At 33.8% G+C, this 16,758-nt stretch overlaps 1 protein-coding gene across 2 annotated transcripts; it reads left to right on the plus strand.

Annotated features, from left to right (window-relative positions):
- The first annotated feature begins 1,762 nt into the window (after window positions 1–1,762).
- Window positions 1,763–13,158, plus strand: LOC128220744 (gigasin-6-like). Of its 2 annotated transcripts, XR_008258843.1 has the most exons (8): window positions 1,763–2,232; window positions 5,594–5,735; window positions 7,940–8,119; window positions 8,357–8,620; window positions 9,663–9,805; window positions 9,931–10,038; window positions 11,619–11,696; window positions 13,121–13,158. XR_008258843.1 is itself a non-coding variant. In XM_052929249.1 (6 exons), the coding sequence occupies exons 1-6, from the start codon at window positions 2,076–2,078 to the stop codon at window positions 10,017–10,019; spliced, it is 975 nt and encodes a 324-aa protein (XP_052785209.1). In that variant the 5' UTR covers window positions 1,763–2,075; the 3' UTR covers window positions 10,020–10,190. The 2 variants fall into 2 exon arrangements, 1 of the variants encoding a protein (XP_052785209.1); XM_052929249.1 differs by lacking the exons at window positions 11,619–11,696; window positions 13,121–13,158 and having other exon boundaries at window positions 9,931–10,190.
- Window positions 13,159–16,758: the final 3,600 nt, after the last annotated feature.

Consider the following 16,758-nt stretch of genomic DNA (forward strand, 5'->3'; position numbering starts at 1 on the left):
ACTGTGGCCAAATACAAAGGCAAAGTAGAATTTCAAAAGCATAACAGACACCACGATGATCGCATTCGAACAGTCACATGGTAAATCAAAGTACGTATTAAAACTATGAATGATGCGAAAGTAAACATTTTACAATGTGAATAACATCAATAGCAACATTGATCACATGTATGTTTATCAACAAGAAATTTTGTTAATTAATGAAAGTTTTAAATTATTCAACTGAACAATCTTGTTTTATTGATGGTTTTCTCCCGCATATTTGGGCATTCTAAAAAGTTAAAGAAAAATGTAAAGATGTTTAAAATTCATTCTTAGACCATTCAAATATATAGTTTTTAAATTTTATTTATGCTAATCTTATCCTATGCGTATGCTTTATCATAGCTGTCTGAAAATGTTTATGGCATACTCTGAAGTATGCATGAATTAATTAATTTATTTGCAGGTAATCGTCATAAGTGATCGTCGAGTACTTGAAATACTAACTTGTGATGTTCTATAGAGGATCTGTCACAAGTTGTCAAATAATACACAGACTGGCATTCATTTCGAGAGGCAGAGATGATACTCCTGGTGGTTATCGAACCAATAACTCCATGGGTAAGAAGCAGACTCCTTAACCTCTTAATTGCTTCTATTATAATAAGCAATATCCACTTTTGAAATCAGGAAACTAGGGTTAGGGAAAATGAAGGTCCCTTACTGATCGTTATGGACTAGGGTTTCGGGTTATGGAAAGTCCTAATCTGATCCCAAAAGGCTAGGGTTTGGTTTAGGGATGGTCCTTAAATGACCCAGAAAGAGTAGGCTTAAGGTAAAGTAGGGTCTTAGGGTTACGGTTAGGGTTAGGGAAGGTCCTTAACTGATCTAGAAGGACTAGGTAAGGATTACAAATCGGAACACTTCGGCCATCTTGGCCATACTACGAGCCTCGGCTGAGTTCGGTGCATTTATGATACAGTCAAACCTCGTTGGCTCGAACTAACAGAAACCGGCGAAAATACTTCGAGCCAAGCGGGATGTTTTACCTTCAGTTTAGAGATATCTCTCCTTTACATCTAGTTCGAGCCAACGAGAATTTCGAGCCAAACGAGTTGAAGCTAACGGGGTTCGACTGTATTAGTTTGTTATATTAAAAATAATACTAGTTCGTTATATTATTAATACAACTATTCACTAATTGCAGTGTATTAATGTATAACATTTATTACTTGGTTCAAATTGGTTGCCATTGAAGTGTATTATTGCATAAATCAGTACTTAGAGTATATTCATATGTTTTTTTTTATTCAAACATATTTTATTCAACATATACACACACACGTCACAGAATACGCACACATACACATCCTGTCTATTATATTGAACGCATTGGAACCAACACATAGCTTATAAAGTTCTTCTCCGTAGGAATTAAATTAATCATTTACCAGAAAAATGCGTATGATTGACGATCAGACGATATATATATGTTTTATGCGAGACAAAATGTTACTAATGGTAAATGTAGAACTAATGATTGTATGTTTATGGCTTAACTGATCATTTGAAATTACTACGCGACATACTTGCATCCTAGTATAATTTTGACATGATTGTAAACCGTCCATATACATCCGAGGTTGTTTTCAAATGATAATTGTCGAGGTGCTCCGCCTTATTTACACCGCATCTGGTCATACCGTGTCATTTACACTTTTCAAGAGCGAAGTTTACATTTTAACGGGATCTTGGTGATAGAAGAGTTATAGATTTTTTTTTACATTCACTTAACAACTGAATCATAATTATACAAAGATGAGTTTGAATTTAAAAATAAACGAAGAAATTATTATTGTCGCCTGTTGTAAACTCTAAAACTTAAGAAACTAAATTAAACAAGATACAGGTATTCAAAGAAGATGATTCATCATCATCATAATATGACTTTGAAAAAGTTTTTTTGGCAATCATCTTAAATAAGTTTCAAAATTAAACCACAATTACTGTATTATGTTAGACGAAAACTACTGTATTTAAAACGAGATTACTGCTGGATTATTCACACTCACGTTACAAATACTTAATAAGCAATGCTGTACGTTCTCCGTTATTTTGTTGCGGCCATCGTGTTTACCAGTGCACGTGGAGCAGTGTTTGACGTTGAAACGGAACAAGACGTTGTGAACGTTATACAGGCCACGTTAGAATGCCGTCACGTATCGGGTATGACCGTCGGCATCTTCAAAGGTAATATTTTCTTTTTAACGAGAAGGTGAGAAGTTTTGTTTTTTGTTTTTTTAGAAACGGTCAAAACCTTTTGTATTCACTACAATTGTTATTGCATACGACCATTGTTGACGCCAGTATTATCCACAATTGTAACTTCACTATTTAATATATTCAATATTTCACGATTTCATTTTGCTTTCTTCACGGTTTCACCATTCTTACATTATGAAATTTTAAGATGAAATCGTTAAACGTGAAAAAGAATTATGAATATGTAAAAGGTTGAATATGTGAACTTGTAATTTCTTGAAGATAAAAATAACTAATTTCTGTGAATCTGTAAATTCATGAAGTTGGAGCCATTAATTTGTGAATTGAGAAAATTCAAATTGTCAAGTTGACAACTGTTTTTTTGTTGCATATTAACATATGGTTAAATAAACAAGTTTTATTATAAAAAAATATTCTTTGCTCAAAAGCATAATATTCAGTTTATGTGTGATACGTGTAGAGAAATATAAAATACAAATACTACAAAACGCTCGATTCGACGTCAAATAGAGAAATAATCACTGCTATCTTTGTAAAGTATTTGTAGCCATTTATATATATCAGAGTGTAACGGGGTCACCAAGAATCAACATTTAACAAACATCTGTGGCCATAATAACATTCTCAAGTTCAAATCTAGATTCAGAAAAACACTTACAGTAATTTACAAAGAATCGTCTTTAGTCCACTTTTTAACACAAATAATTGTGACCAATTTCGAACACAATTTAGCAAATTTCATTACACAACTCATCTTGAAAGAAATTATAATGAAATGAAGATTAACAATTAGAGTCTTAAATCTGAACTCAGATTTCAGCTTATTGTTATTTTTATTTGATATGTTATGTATGTCTGTTATTCATGTCAGAAAACAGCTCATTGAGCTAATGTTTCTGGTTAATACATACCCGACTTTAAATAAAGATTCTTGTATCTTGTATCTTGTATCTTGACTGTTTTGAATCACTGCTCCTGACCACAACTATTCGTACTATAAGTGGGAAATTTGGCTTAAAATAATTAAAAAATATTACACGCCACTGAGGGTCATATGACGTAATAAGGCGGGCCAGTCAGCCACCGAAGGTGTATATGGACCGAGGCGCTAGCTAGTATGACGTCAGCGGTCCATATTACATTTTTGGCTAGGTCCGGACCGGCCAAAAATTTGATATGGACCGCTGACGTCATACAACTGGATTTTCATTTGAATACATTGATATACGGACCGATCGACTTTATATATACAAAGAAGGGACACATTTATGAAAGGTATAGTATTAGTATTTAAGGGTGTGATGCTTAACATTGTTCAAGAATTAAGGCCTGATGTCTAGCCTATTTGTAACGCCACATGATGTAACTACTCAAACAGATCAAATGAGTTTTTGTGTACGGTATTAAATTCATTTAATATGATGAAGCCGCGAGTAATAAAATGTGCATGGGCATAAATGTACTTTAACGCGCCGAGATATAATATTTCAGCGTGCATTAGTATACTAAATACTTGAGTTCTCATTGTTAACTATAGCGGATTGCGATATTATAGCGTCCATTGCTATACTAAAGTATATTGGTGAACTATAGCGTCCATTGCTATACTAAAGTATATTGGTGAACTATAGCGTCCATTGCTATACTAAAGTATATTGGTGAACTATAGCGTCCATTGCTATACTAAAGTATATTGGTGAACTATAGCGTCCATTGGGAAACTGTAGCGTCCATAACTATAGTATACCTTACATTGGAAAACTATTGCTTGCATTGATATACTATAGCGCCCATTGGTATACTTTAGCGCATTGGTATACTTTAGCTTGAATTGGTACACTATAGCGTCCATTGGTATTATCTGGCGCATTGGTATACTTTAGCTTGAATTGGTACACTATATCGTCCATTGGTATACTTTAGCGCATTGGTATACTTTAGCTTAAATTGGTACACTATATCGCCCATTGGTATACTTTAGCGCATTGGTATACCTTAGCTTGAATTGGTACACAATAACGTCCATTGGTATACTTTCGCGCATTGGTATACCTTAGCTTGAATTGGTACACTATAACGTCCATTGGTATACTTTGGCGCATTGGTATACTTTAGCTTGAATTGGTACACAATAACGTCCATTGGTATACTTTGGCGCATTGGTATACCTTAGCTTGAATTGGTACACTATATCGCCCATTGGTAAACTTTTGCTGGAATGGGTTAACAATAACGTCCATTGGTATACTTTGGCGCATTGGTTTACTTTAGCTTGAATTGGTACACTATATCGTCCATTGGTATACTTTGGTGCATTGGTATACTTTAGCTTGAATTGGTAACACTATAACGTCTATTGGTATTATTTGGCTCATTGGTTTACTTTAGCTTGAATTGGTACACTATAACGTCCATTGGTATACTTTGGCGCATTGGTATACTTTAGCTTGAATTGGTACACTATAACGTCCATTGGTATACTTTGGCGCATTGATATACTTTATCTTGAATTGGTAACTCTATAACGTCTTTTGGTATTATTTGGCGCATTGGTTTACTTTAGCTTGAATTGGTACACTATAGCGTCCATTGGTATTCTTTGGCGCATTGGTTTACTTTAGCTTAAATTGGTAACACTATAACGTCTATTGGTATTATTTGGCGCATTGGTTTACTTTAGCTTGAATTGGTACACTATAGCGTCTATTGGTATTATTTGGCGCATTGGTATACTTTAGCTTGAATTGGTAACACTATAACGTCCATTGGTATACTTTAGCTTAAATGAGTACACTATAACGTCTATTGGTATTATTTGGCGCATCGGTATACTTTAGCTTGAATTGGTACACTATAGCGTCCATTGATATTCTTTGGCGCATTGGTATACTTTAGCTTGTATTGGTACACTATAGCGTCCATTGGTATTATCTGGCGCATTGGTATACTTTAGCTTGTATTGGTACACTAAAGCGTCCATTGGTATTCTTTGGCGCATTGGTATACTTTAGCTTAAATTGGTACACTATAACGTCCATTGGTATTCTTTGGCGCATTGGTATACTTTAGCTTAAATTGGTACACTATATCGTCCATTGGTATACTTTGGCTGGAATGGGTTTACAATAACGTCAATTTATATACCATAGCGTCTATTTGTTTACTTTAACGTGCATTAAAAACTTAAGTGTGCATTAAATATTATAGCGTGCATATATTTACCATAACATTTATTTACTTGCGCCCTAGTGATATTTATGTTATATTAAGTTTTTCATTTTCACACGTTGATGTAAAGGTATGAGAAACTTTTTGGTTTTTCATACAGAAAACGAAACATGGACACGAGGCTTTGGGATGGCTGATTTAAAGAGCGGGCGACCTGTAGACGGAGACACCTTGTTTAACATTGGCTCTGTGACCAAGTCATTTACCATGGCTTTGCTGGCGATCCTGCTTAAAGAAAATAAGTATGACATATTAGTGGTATTTAATTTATATCAACACATACCACCTCAGATAATAAAATGTGAATGTATTTATAAAAATATTGTCTAGTATCAAGTAAATGAAAGAAACGATTTGTACACGTAGTTTTGAAAACATGCAGTCAGGTTTAAAACTCATTTGCAAAATTTCTGTTTAAAAAGTTGACCTGCTGATACTTTCAAAATTAACTTTACTCGTATTATCATAAATGCCATTTTTAACAGGTACAATATACACATACCACATACTTTGATGACGTAGTGCGCTAAAAGAAGTCCGCTGTCGGACATATATGTAGTGTTTTGCAACATCTATATTGTCTTTGAAAATTCAAAATCGTCGGAAACCGAACATCATATACGAGCAAAGCTTTACCTGGAATACAACAAATACAATGTTCAGGAAAAGTCTTTGCCATCATTTGGGATTATTATTGTACCAAAAGCCTGCATCGCTTTATTATCTCCGTGCAATACAAGCGTATACATAGTCTAGTTTAGCTGTTATTCTTGAATGTATGTTAAGCTATATATTAGGGAATAAATGAAAAGAAAAAGGAAATTCATGTGGGAAATTTTGTTTCATAGTTTCACAGTCTTTTTCAAGAGCCATGGCAGTTTAATGTTTGTTTATAATCAGGCATTTGTTGAAAATATGTACCTTTATGTCATTATCTGTATAATTTAGAAACAAATTATATCGGTTCGCTTGCTACATGTCTGGTTCAATTGTTATGTTTATCATAGGCACGGTTCATAAACTACAGCGACCGATCAAATAACATAAAACGTCTACAGCACTGTCAATTAAATTCAGCTAATAACAGCATTGACAATGACAGTCCACGAAAGAAAGCATGAAACGTGGGAAAAAGCCTTGCTCTCAGTAAAAGTTTACAGTCGCCCGTGTTTTTGTTTTGTATCCGTAAAATTTTGTAGCGAATACTCTGCATGCGGGGAGTACAATTGGCTACCGTGAGCGACTGTACTCATTTGCTAAATCCAGGGGTTGTATAGCAGATATAAACTTGTTGCCAATAATTATTATTATTATTATTATTATTATTATTATTATTATTATTATTATTATTATTATTATTATTATTTTATCATTATCATTAATATTGTTATAATAATCATTATTATTATTATTATTATTATTATTATTATTATTATTATTATTATTATTATTATTAATATTATTATTATTATTATTTTTGTCATTGTTATTATTATTATTATTATTATTATTATTATTATTATTATTATTATTATTATTATTATCATTATTATCATTATTATTATTATTATTATTATTATTATTTTATTTTTATTATTTTTATTATTATTATTATTATTATTATTATTATTATTATTATTATTATTATTATTATAATTATTATATTTTATGTCGATTCTATTATCGCATATAACATTGGTGGGTTCCATTATGAATAAATGTATTTTATCACTGTTCTATAATATTAAGTTTTGAATTATCGTAAAGATATTTTTTGATGTATTTATTGCTTTGTTTTTCGTATGTGATGTTCGGTGTCCGAGTTTCTTTACAAAAGATGTTGGCAATGTTCTAATTGAATGTGCTAATAAACTTTGAACTCGTTTCTCGTTAAGGGAGATGACTTCGTAAAATATTTGTAAGCCTGACTGACTCTCACCAAGTCGTGGGTCTAGTCTAGGTTTTACAGTTGTTGTTTTTTGTACTCTCATCAAGAACTTGTATTCCTCCGTCTGCAGATATAGTTGGGATCTCAAATCATAGAAGTACTTGGAGATTACCTATAAGTTTATTATTATTTGTTTTATTGTTAATTTTCCTCAAGTAAATGCATACTTTGATTAGATTTACCTTTTACGTTTTTTCTTTATTTAGGATTGTTGGGATAAGAGTGAGGTTTGTGCACTTAAACTGGTTTAGACCCCCAGTAAGTTTACATTTTTACTGACCAAGGTCCAAGGCCGTACCTAACAGTCCTTGATACACATACTTAGTTTTTTATATATAGTATGTATGCACTGTGTTGCTTGTGGAGTTTTGTGCTGTTCTTCCATGTTTCTTGTTTGTGATTTTATGTTCTATGTCTTTGGCGTTGACCCAGTGCCATTAAACCGGGTTTATGTTTAAACTGTTTGCTACTTAGCTATATACGATTGCTTTGTTACAGATTACATTGGACGGCGAAGATATCCGATATTCTTGGCTCAGAGTATGGGTTCATTGACGACTATAGGATACGGGAGACAACTCTTCGAGACCTTTTGACACATAGAACAGGCCTTGCCAACCCCGACATTGGGTTCATGGCTGGGTTCCCATCATCTATATCGAGGGAAGACATGTGCAAGTAATAACTCATCTTATATTTAACAATAACTAACAATGTTATAATGTTTATAATATTAGACGTATTGTTTGCTGTAATTTCGTTATGCTATAGATAAATGAATAAAACACAATTGTTAATAGTATAATTGTGTAATATATAATATTTATATAATAAATCAATGAAATCACTTGAACGCTCAAAGACATAATAAGACAGTCGTAACGATAGTTTTATCCACATGAACTTTTATTGCAGAAGAATGAGGTATCTACCAGAGCAAATCCCTTTCAGGGACTCCTTCATCTACAACAATTACATGTACATGTTACTTGGCCACGTCACAGAAAAGTTAGGTGGAGACACGTGGGAAAATCTTCTGAACTCACGATTTTTTGTACCCCTTGGAATGAAGTCAACTAAAATACTGAAGAAGACATCAGACGTTCTTGCAAGTGATATGGCGCATCCGTACATATACAAGGACGACTCTTTTGAGAACTCAACTATAGATATTTATGAGTATGCTTCCTTATATACATTTTAATAAAAAGTCACACATACGTTGAGCTTTCTTAAACACTTTTATATCCAAATGATTTTGAGTTACATCCTCATCAGTAGAAAAATACACTTACTATCTTAGAAAGGAAGTGACGTAAAAGTCATACACTGCCGTTGCTTTTTTTAAATTTCATTTGGTATGTGCTACAAATATCTAATATATTTTACTGTATTCATTTATTTTTAAAACACTAATACCCATTACTTAATATTTTAAAAGAAAAAAACACATGGACGTATTAAAAAAAACAATATACACATGTTTAAACTGTTGATATGAAATTGAAATATTCAAACATTAACATGAACTCAAACTAAATAAAAGCGGTAGTATGAGTCGTTGTGAGGGGCGCAATGTCCCCTCCCCCCTTTCCTAGAACAGAGGTGTTGGAGGTGAATTTTGGCGTATGTGTCCTGACAATTTACTTTAGAATCTTAAATGTATATGTCTGGTATTTTTATGTTTCCGATTTTACAGAAAAATGCTTGCATACGTAAACATCTAGGTTTTTCGGGGAAGCTTCGTATAAGTTATGTAGACCTATACGAAGCTTCACCTCTGATTGCGCTTTTGTGAACATGTTAGTGATCCGGAACGAATAAGCAAAGGCTCCCGGACTTGATACTTGGACTGTTTGGATTATGTTGTAACTCTGTGGAATTTTGCGTCCTACGTGGGAGTGTGGATCATGTATTAATGCATCACTGAGACTTAACATTGTGGTGAGTCTAGAAGTACACACTGGTAAAATATGGTCCGGTGTGACACATTCAAGCACAAAACGGGTGAATGACACGATACTGACTGACTCCCTCTGGTTAGAAAGTATTTGAGAATTCCTGGTTAATAAGCTTAATTTGATTACACCTGACTTGCAAGCAAGTGGTCCAGGTTCGATCCCAGACTGGTCAAATAGTTCAATAGGTCAGACTGAGCCTTTGATACACGTTTGCTTAAAATGTCTTTGGGGAGAAATGTTGATATTTTGACTATCTTCAGACTACATCCGGCAGAGCCAGCAGGATCGATATTGTCGTCTGCAGAGGACATGGTGCTCTATTTACAGTTTGTTCTGAGCAATGGGAAAACAACGACTGGGGACCAGTTAGTAGACACTATGCTTTTGAGGGAGGCTTTTTCAGGTACTTGATACTTTGCAGTTTTTTATGTCGATGTTATCAAATGAAGCATTTGTATGTTAAACATGATTTTTGTACATGGTTTTCAATTTGTAACATAGATGGGGTGAATGACGCTTGCATTTCAGTTGCTTTACCTGTGATTAGAGGGGATGTCCCCGTGTCCAAACCGACTTTCCCCGTGTCTGATGTGGTAGGCGGATATGGATACGGATAGTATGAGAGTAATTATGATGGTATGTATTCAAATAATTATATAGTGAATCTTTATGACAAAAGATATTTAAGGCGAGAATTACTTAACAATTGATTTTTAGATTTAAAATTTAATTGTCTTATCCTGTTTTTTCACTAGTTTTATTTTCAAAGTTTATCTGAAACAACTACATTCTGGTGTTATTTTTAAAAGAATCGGTCTTGATCTATAAAATTACCGCAACGTTAGTTGATAACAAGATATTTTTAGGAACATCATTGTCATAAGTTGACTTTTTAATATAATGATTGATTTGTTATATAAACACAAAAGAACTAGAGGAGATTTTGTTTATTTTGACATGTTATTTTTGCACATGTTTTGAAAGAGTCTAAGGGTGTTTGGACTGTAAGTGTACCCCTTATTTTTTTAATTACTTTTGTTATGCTAATTGAAATAATGTCGAAATTGTTGGCGGGTTTTTATGCGTAATTAGTATGTGAATAAGTTTAATCTAAGTGTGTGTGATGCAATATATTTAAACTTCGTGATCAATTTAACATCGCTTTGAGTGACGAAATAAAGTCAACCTTACGTGGTCAGATTTAAATAGCTGCACTTCAACAAATGAAACACAATAAAAATGTCGTGCGCAACTATATTATTATATAAGAAGGCGGTATGCATGTTCATGCCCTTCCTAGGGAGAATAAAGTGCGTTACGATTTTATCCGTATTGTCTCGTATTAAGAATTGTCGGAAAAAACAGATAAAAGGAGCTCAACATCAGCCGCAGTCTACGTCCGTTCCCCCAATAAATCTGGCCATATATCCCATAAAACGTTAGTCAAATGTCAATCTCAAATCATTTTACTACATAAACACACAATCTTAACTATTGAATGACGAAAGGAAATATACAAGTACGTAATTTATCCGGTTTGATCCTTGTCTGTCACCCTATTTTGGCCACCTTTCTTACTCCTTTAATAATGACCTTTGTTCTTCCCTGCACATTGTGTTCATTCGACCTTCACGTCAACGCACCGGTTAGTGCAATGCCACTGTGACTTTATAAGTATGTCACTTACGTGTTTATTGTGTTTGGTTAGGCCATGCTGAAAGTAGTAAATGTTGAATTTTGTATTTGTTTTGATATATTCAAATGAGTTGATATATCGTGTATCGTCAGTTCGGAACATATGACGCTTGCCATTTTGTCTGACGTGTTTTTCATACAGTAACAAATAAACAAAAATGTTTTCTTCATGCAATGTGTTTAATAACCCATGCCTATCGTGTAAGTTATAACAAAGTCAACAGTTTGACAAATATGGCGTCCAACTTGGAATCCTATGTCATTGTGTCGCATGTTTACTCACTTCATTATGTAGTCTTGCTAACTGTTAAAGTCGCTGCGCAGTGGAAACAAACATATTTGTGGAAAATGCGAAGAGTATAAATTAAACTACTCAAATGAAGTTAAATTATAGTATGGAATATAATGTTGATTTTCCACGCGTCAATATTTCAATCAATGATTAACCTATATGGTACAAACACACGGTAACGCATCCATTATTTCAATAACACGTTGATCATTGTCATGTATATTTCCAGGCTACAGAGCGGTGTGGCACAGAGGAACCCTATGGGCTTACTACACGTTTGTCTGGTTGGTCCCAGAGCAAAATATAGGTAAAAAAGAGAAAGGATAGTCTACTAAATTACGATACTTACATTTATGAAATTTACTTATCATAGACCCATATAAATAAAAAATACAAACTTACAGTCCATGAGTTAGATATGACTGTAAAGATATACATTTTATATGATCATTTGTATATCAAATTTTCATTCGTTTGAGAGTGAAGTATAATTAAAACACAATAATTTAGCAACATATCGAATGTTTACATAAATGTAGTTTCAACTTGTAATACAATTCAAGTACGTGTATACATGCATATTATAAAACATTATTATGAACATAAAACTATAAAATATGCAATGCTGCGATGAACAACAACATGTTATATGAACGAAAGATATATCTTTTCAACAAGTGCATATTTGTACAATTGCAATATCCATTCGGAAAATTTGTATCTAAATTGAAGTGTTCTGCTGCCACAGTACATATTTATAATGTATGAACTGTCTCCCATTAAGGATATTTGAAGACCTTTTTAGGAGATTTTATCTCATAATTTGGAGATAATGGGTTAAAAAGCAAAGGTTGAGAAATTATAACTTATTGTCTCCTAAATGGACTTAGAATTATTATCATTATCAAGACGTATAATCATTTAATTGCGAGATATGATCTACTAAATAATTAATCAAGACCTAGTATCTCCTTTTGGCATTAATCTGATGAAAACTGAATAAAGTCGAAACGCGTTGTGGAACAGGGAGTTGTCTCTAGTTTTAATAAATCGTAATAACGACTTACTATCCCCTTATTAGGACTGAGCATCTTCAATTCGAAACATTGTTTCTACTTATTTAAAGTTTACATTGCCAAATTAGGACTTACTATATTCTAATTAGGACTTAGTATTTTCTAATTAGAAGACAGTATCTCGCAAAGAGAAGATCGACTTACGCACAAGGCATTTTTGAACTGAATAAGATCATTGTCGCTACTTCTAAAGAGATTAAAGAGAACAGCGAACATATACAAATGTTATTTGGAGGTTGCTGCCAAGAATTATCTTTGACGCCATTTAAAATATATTTACTATGATCTTTATTCATGTTTAGGCCGATACAATTCGTGAATTCTATTGTTGACTGAGGGTATGTAGACAAGGGTTGGGTCTGTTGACGGATGCGTGTGTGTGTGGGGGGGATTGGGTACTGCAGAAGTCGGCAGGAAGTTTTTTTTATCATAATTCATTGTCAGAAAATTGCGATACTGTTGTTGTTTTTTGGAAAATGATAAATTTATGTTTTTGAACTCTCATGGAAAATGAATTTTTCGCAATTTCCTTGCTTTCGTAGGAAAAATACTCAATCTAAAAACTTTATGTCGAGGGAATATGAAACATAGTTGAATCAATTAAACTTATCACCAGTATGATAAACTGTAATAATTGTACATTTGCTATTTGCAGGGATATTTATTAGTACAAATGGAGGCATGTTTAAGGATAACCAGTACACATCCTTGACTACAACTATGTACTATCTAGCAGACTTATTACTGGAAAAAGAACCATGGTTGAACTCTTCAACTGCCTGCTCTTTTCCCGAACCTTGGAAAAAAGTTTACAAGGCTGATTCGAGGCTACCGGAAATTTCTCCTTTCTTGCCGGACATTTCCGAGTATACCGGAACCTACGGAAATGAGTTCCAACCCGATGTTGTAGTTACTGTGAACGGAAGTTTACAAACGCAGCTTCTCTTCGAATCGGGAAGATTCGGGGGAATTCTCCATTCAACCCAAGACAAAGAACGCTTTTTGATGGAAATCACACACCCATGGGATCTATACGTTCATTTAATGGATCATAACAACGTAACGATGAAACTAAACGTCATGTTTGTTCGCAAAGGTGGAAAAGTGACATCAATGATACTAAGCATCGGAACGGATCTTACATTTACAAAAGAGGTTTCTATTTTCGACGTTATATCTCGAAACACTAACGGAAGTTGTAGGTTATGTATTTCAGTCTGGTTTGTAGTATATGTAATAGGTACGTTCATCGCGTGGCAACAGTAAATTGGCATTTGGTTAAAATAAGCTCACTTCGTTTTAAAAGCACAAACTGAGGCTTCATGCGAAGAATCAATTTCTTTTTCTTTTGAAGTACTTGAAGAGTTGAAGCGAAAGAAAGAAATATCTGAAAAATTGTTGTGAGTCGTAGTTTAAGTATTAATATTAGTATAAGTGTTAATATTGCTATATACCAGATTTTTATAGTGCCTATTTCATATGTACACTTTCCAATGCGCTATTAAAACTACTTACTTAATTATGATTCTTTGGCGGAAATATTTGAGCTCTGGTTTCTGATTAAAGTTAAATTTATTTTTGTTTGTTCATCTGTGTGCTTTATTTGTTCGTTAAAAACATGTTTTGTTTGTTTTATTTTGTTTTCTTGTACACTTTGCATACGATGTATAAACTTATGTACAATAAACTTCTATAGCTGTACTTAATAGGTGAAATATCTTTATATCAATTTGCAAATATAATCTTTCGAATTGTATTACCACATAAATGGAATAAAGAATCAGTTATAGTGGCGTGTACTGCGATAACAACTGACTCACTTTCAGGCCTAAATTGTGACGTTCGTATCTGTGCAGATGGTAGTATAGTGATGTGTTGATTCTGAAACAAGTTGTTATGGAACACATTTGTCACTTGTTCTAAGTTGATCAAGGGGCCTAGCCGTAATAACAACGCTTATGAGATACCGACATTCGCGAATGTGTCTACTTAGTAAGTTATGTACGTTGGTTGGCCTAAACTATCGGGGATATGCATATATGATAAGCATGTACCTTATGAAGCGCCGCGACATAAAGGAATATGTGCGTAACGACATGCTGCGATATATAAACGCAGGAAGCTTTACATTTCGGTGTTCGCCGCGACATGCGGGAGTATGCATAATTATAAATGTATGTTCGTTTGTGGCGCCGAAACATGCGGGAACACGCCAAGGTAAGGTTTAGGTAAGCTATGGACGTTGGTGTGCGCCGCGACGTTCAAGTATAAGCTTGATCACATGATTACCCTTGTTTTCCGTGTAATATACCCATTACGAATATTTTATCTTACACATGTGGTAGATAACATATAAGACAATTCTATTGGCTAGACTAATCACACGCGACCTAGATATCCCTCAGCATTGTTTGTAAGCAAAATGGTTTAAACGCTAACCAATACTTACCTAAATAATGAAGCTGTTGGACTTCCGGGAGACAAATGGCTAACGAATCATAGTGTCAGAGAGGATCTTGTTCAAAATCTTACTGATAAGAATGTTCCGCCAAACCAGATAATGCAGATCACTAGTCACAGAAATATCCAGTCAATCAACAGATACAGCTACATTAGTGACTAACAACACAAGAAAATTTCAAAAATCTCCATCTTTACAAACACTAGCAATATGCAACCAATGCTTGCCAGTTTAAACAGGTGTCGTTTACCAAAACACAAATACGAATTCCGTAGCACTGGCTGCTAAGTACACATTTTCATGGCGGCTAAAACATTATATTCGTTGGAACTTTTTCATCATCAACACCCAGGCAGTACAGAGTAAGGCTTCGCATCGTAGAAAGCAAGCGAATAATTTTTAAATCAGTGTACACTGTTAAACTTGACAGACCGATGTAGGTCACATAAACCGCGTAAATGCATGTACTCTCAGTGTGACGTCATCAAATTATGTACTTATTGTTTTGTTTGTTTTTTGTTAAAGTTGTTCGTTATTCATGTTGTTGGATATTCTACTGAACATTTTTTATATTTGTGACTTGTTAAGCGCTTTATGAGAATTCAAACTTGATAACTGTTTGCTGTTTTTTTTTGTCATTTTCATTTGGAACTATTTATATGGCGCATCGATGACATTCCACGCTGAGTACTTTGGCAGTCAAACAATGGATTCAGAATGTGTAACTATATTGGTAAAACAAACAACACCATTTTAAGCATGTGATAAAAAAGTTCTGAGACTCGTTGTCATTTTATCCAAGATTTAATTAAACTCGTCCATAAAAAATGTTAGTAAGCTCGCCTTAGGCTCGTTTACTAACAAATTTCATGAACTCGTTTAATAAAATCTTGTATTAAATGACAACTCGTTTCACATCCTATATATGTCTACATAGAAAGTAATGCACGTTTGTGTTCGCTGCGAAGTCTATTTAGTAGGCTATTTACGTTGGTGTGTGCACCATACAGGAATAAGTGAATATAGTAATATATTAACGTTCGCGTGCGCCGGGACATGCGTAATATGTCTAAAGATAGTAGGTCATATACGTCTGTGCGCCGAAATATGCGGGAATATATCGATTTAGTACGCTATGCACTTTGTTGTGTGCCACAACATGCGGGAAATTATCTGTTTATTAAAGTATGTACGTCTGTGTGCGCCGCGACATGAGGAAATATGCCAATATAGTAAGCTAGGTACATTTTTGTGCGCTGCAACAAGCGGGTTTATGTTGATTTGCTACAATGAATTATTGATAAAATATCATTGATATTTTTTAATTAAATTCACCTTTGTACAATATTAAGAAATAAAAGACTTAATGATCAATCACTTGACGCTTACAGCAACCATCAAATTCAATAAATTAACTATTTTGGTTATTCTAGGAGCTAGGTAGTTTGTTCCACAGACTACAACCTTATTAACAGAAATACTTTAATCCATAACCTTTATCATAAGGAAAAGCAAAGACCAATTTTCTCTCAGTGTTGTACTATTGAAATGAATTTTGTCACGTGAATAGTGTTCTTGGGGTATTATTTGAGCCAGACCATTCTTTTTCGTAGAAAACATGACACTGAACAATCTCAATAACTCTCTCTTATCCACTGGTATCCAGTTTGGACACTGAAATCGACTTGTTTCAATGTGAGATATACTCAGCCAGTTTCTCCACGTGTGTTTTAGTCTCATTTTCAGCTCAAAGTTGCATTATCACAACTAGTTACATTTCAAATTTTCACATTTTGATGTTCTAACTTGATTTAGGAAATATTCTATATAAA

Source organism: Mya arenaria, chromosome 15 (assembly GCF_026914265.1).
Source record: "Mya arenaria isolate MELC-2E11 chromosome 15, ASM2691426v1".
Taxonomy (NCBI): Eukaryota; Metazoa; Mollusca; class Bivalvia; order Myida; family Myidae; genus Mya; species Mya arenaria.

What these genes read in the sequence shown, in the direction of transcription:
- LOC128220744 (XM_052929249.1), top strand. Translation starts at nt 2,076, where the DNA reads ATGCTGTACGTTCTCCGTTATTTTGTTGCGGCCATCGTGTTTACCAGT. An exon ending in TCGAGGGAAGACATGTGCAA is followed by an intron (nt 8,120 to 8,356) that starts GTAATAACTCAT and finishes CTTTTATTGCAG; the next exon opens with AAGAATGAGGTATCTACCAG. An exon ending in TCAACTATAGATATTTATGA is followed by an intron (nt 8,621 to 9,662) that starts GTATGCTTCCTT and finishes GACTATCTTCAG; the next exon opens with ACTACATCCGGCAGAGCCAG.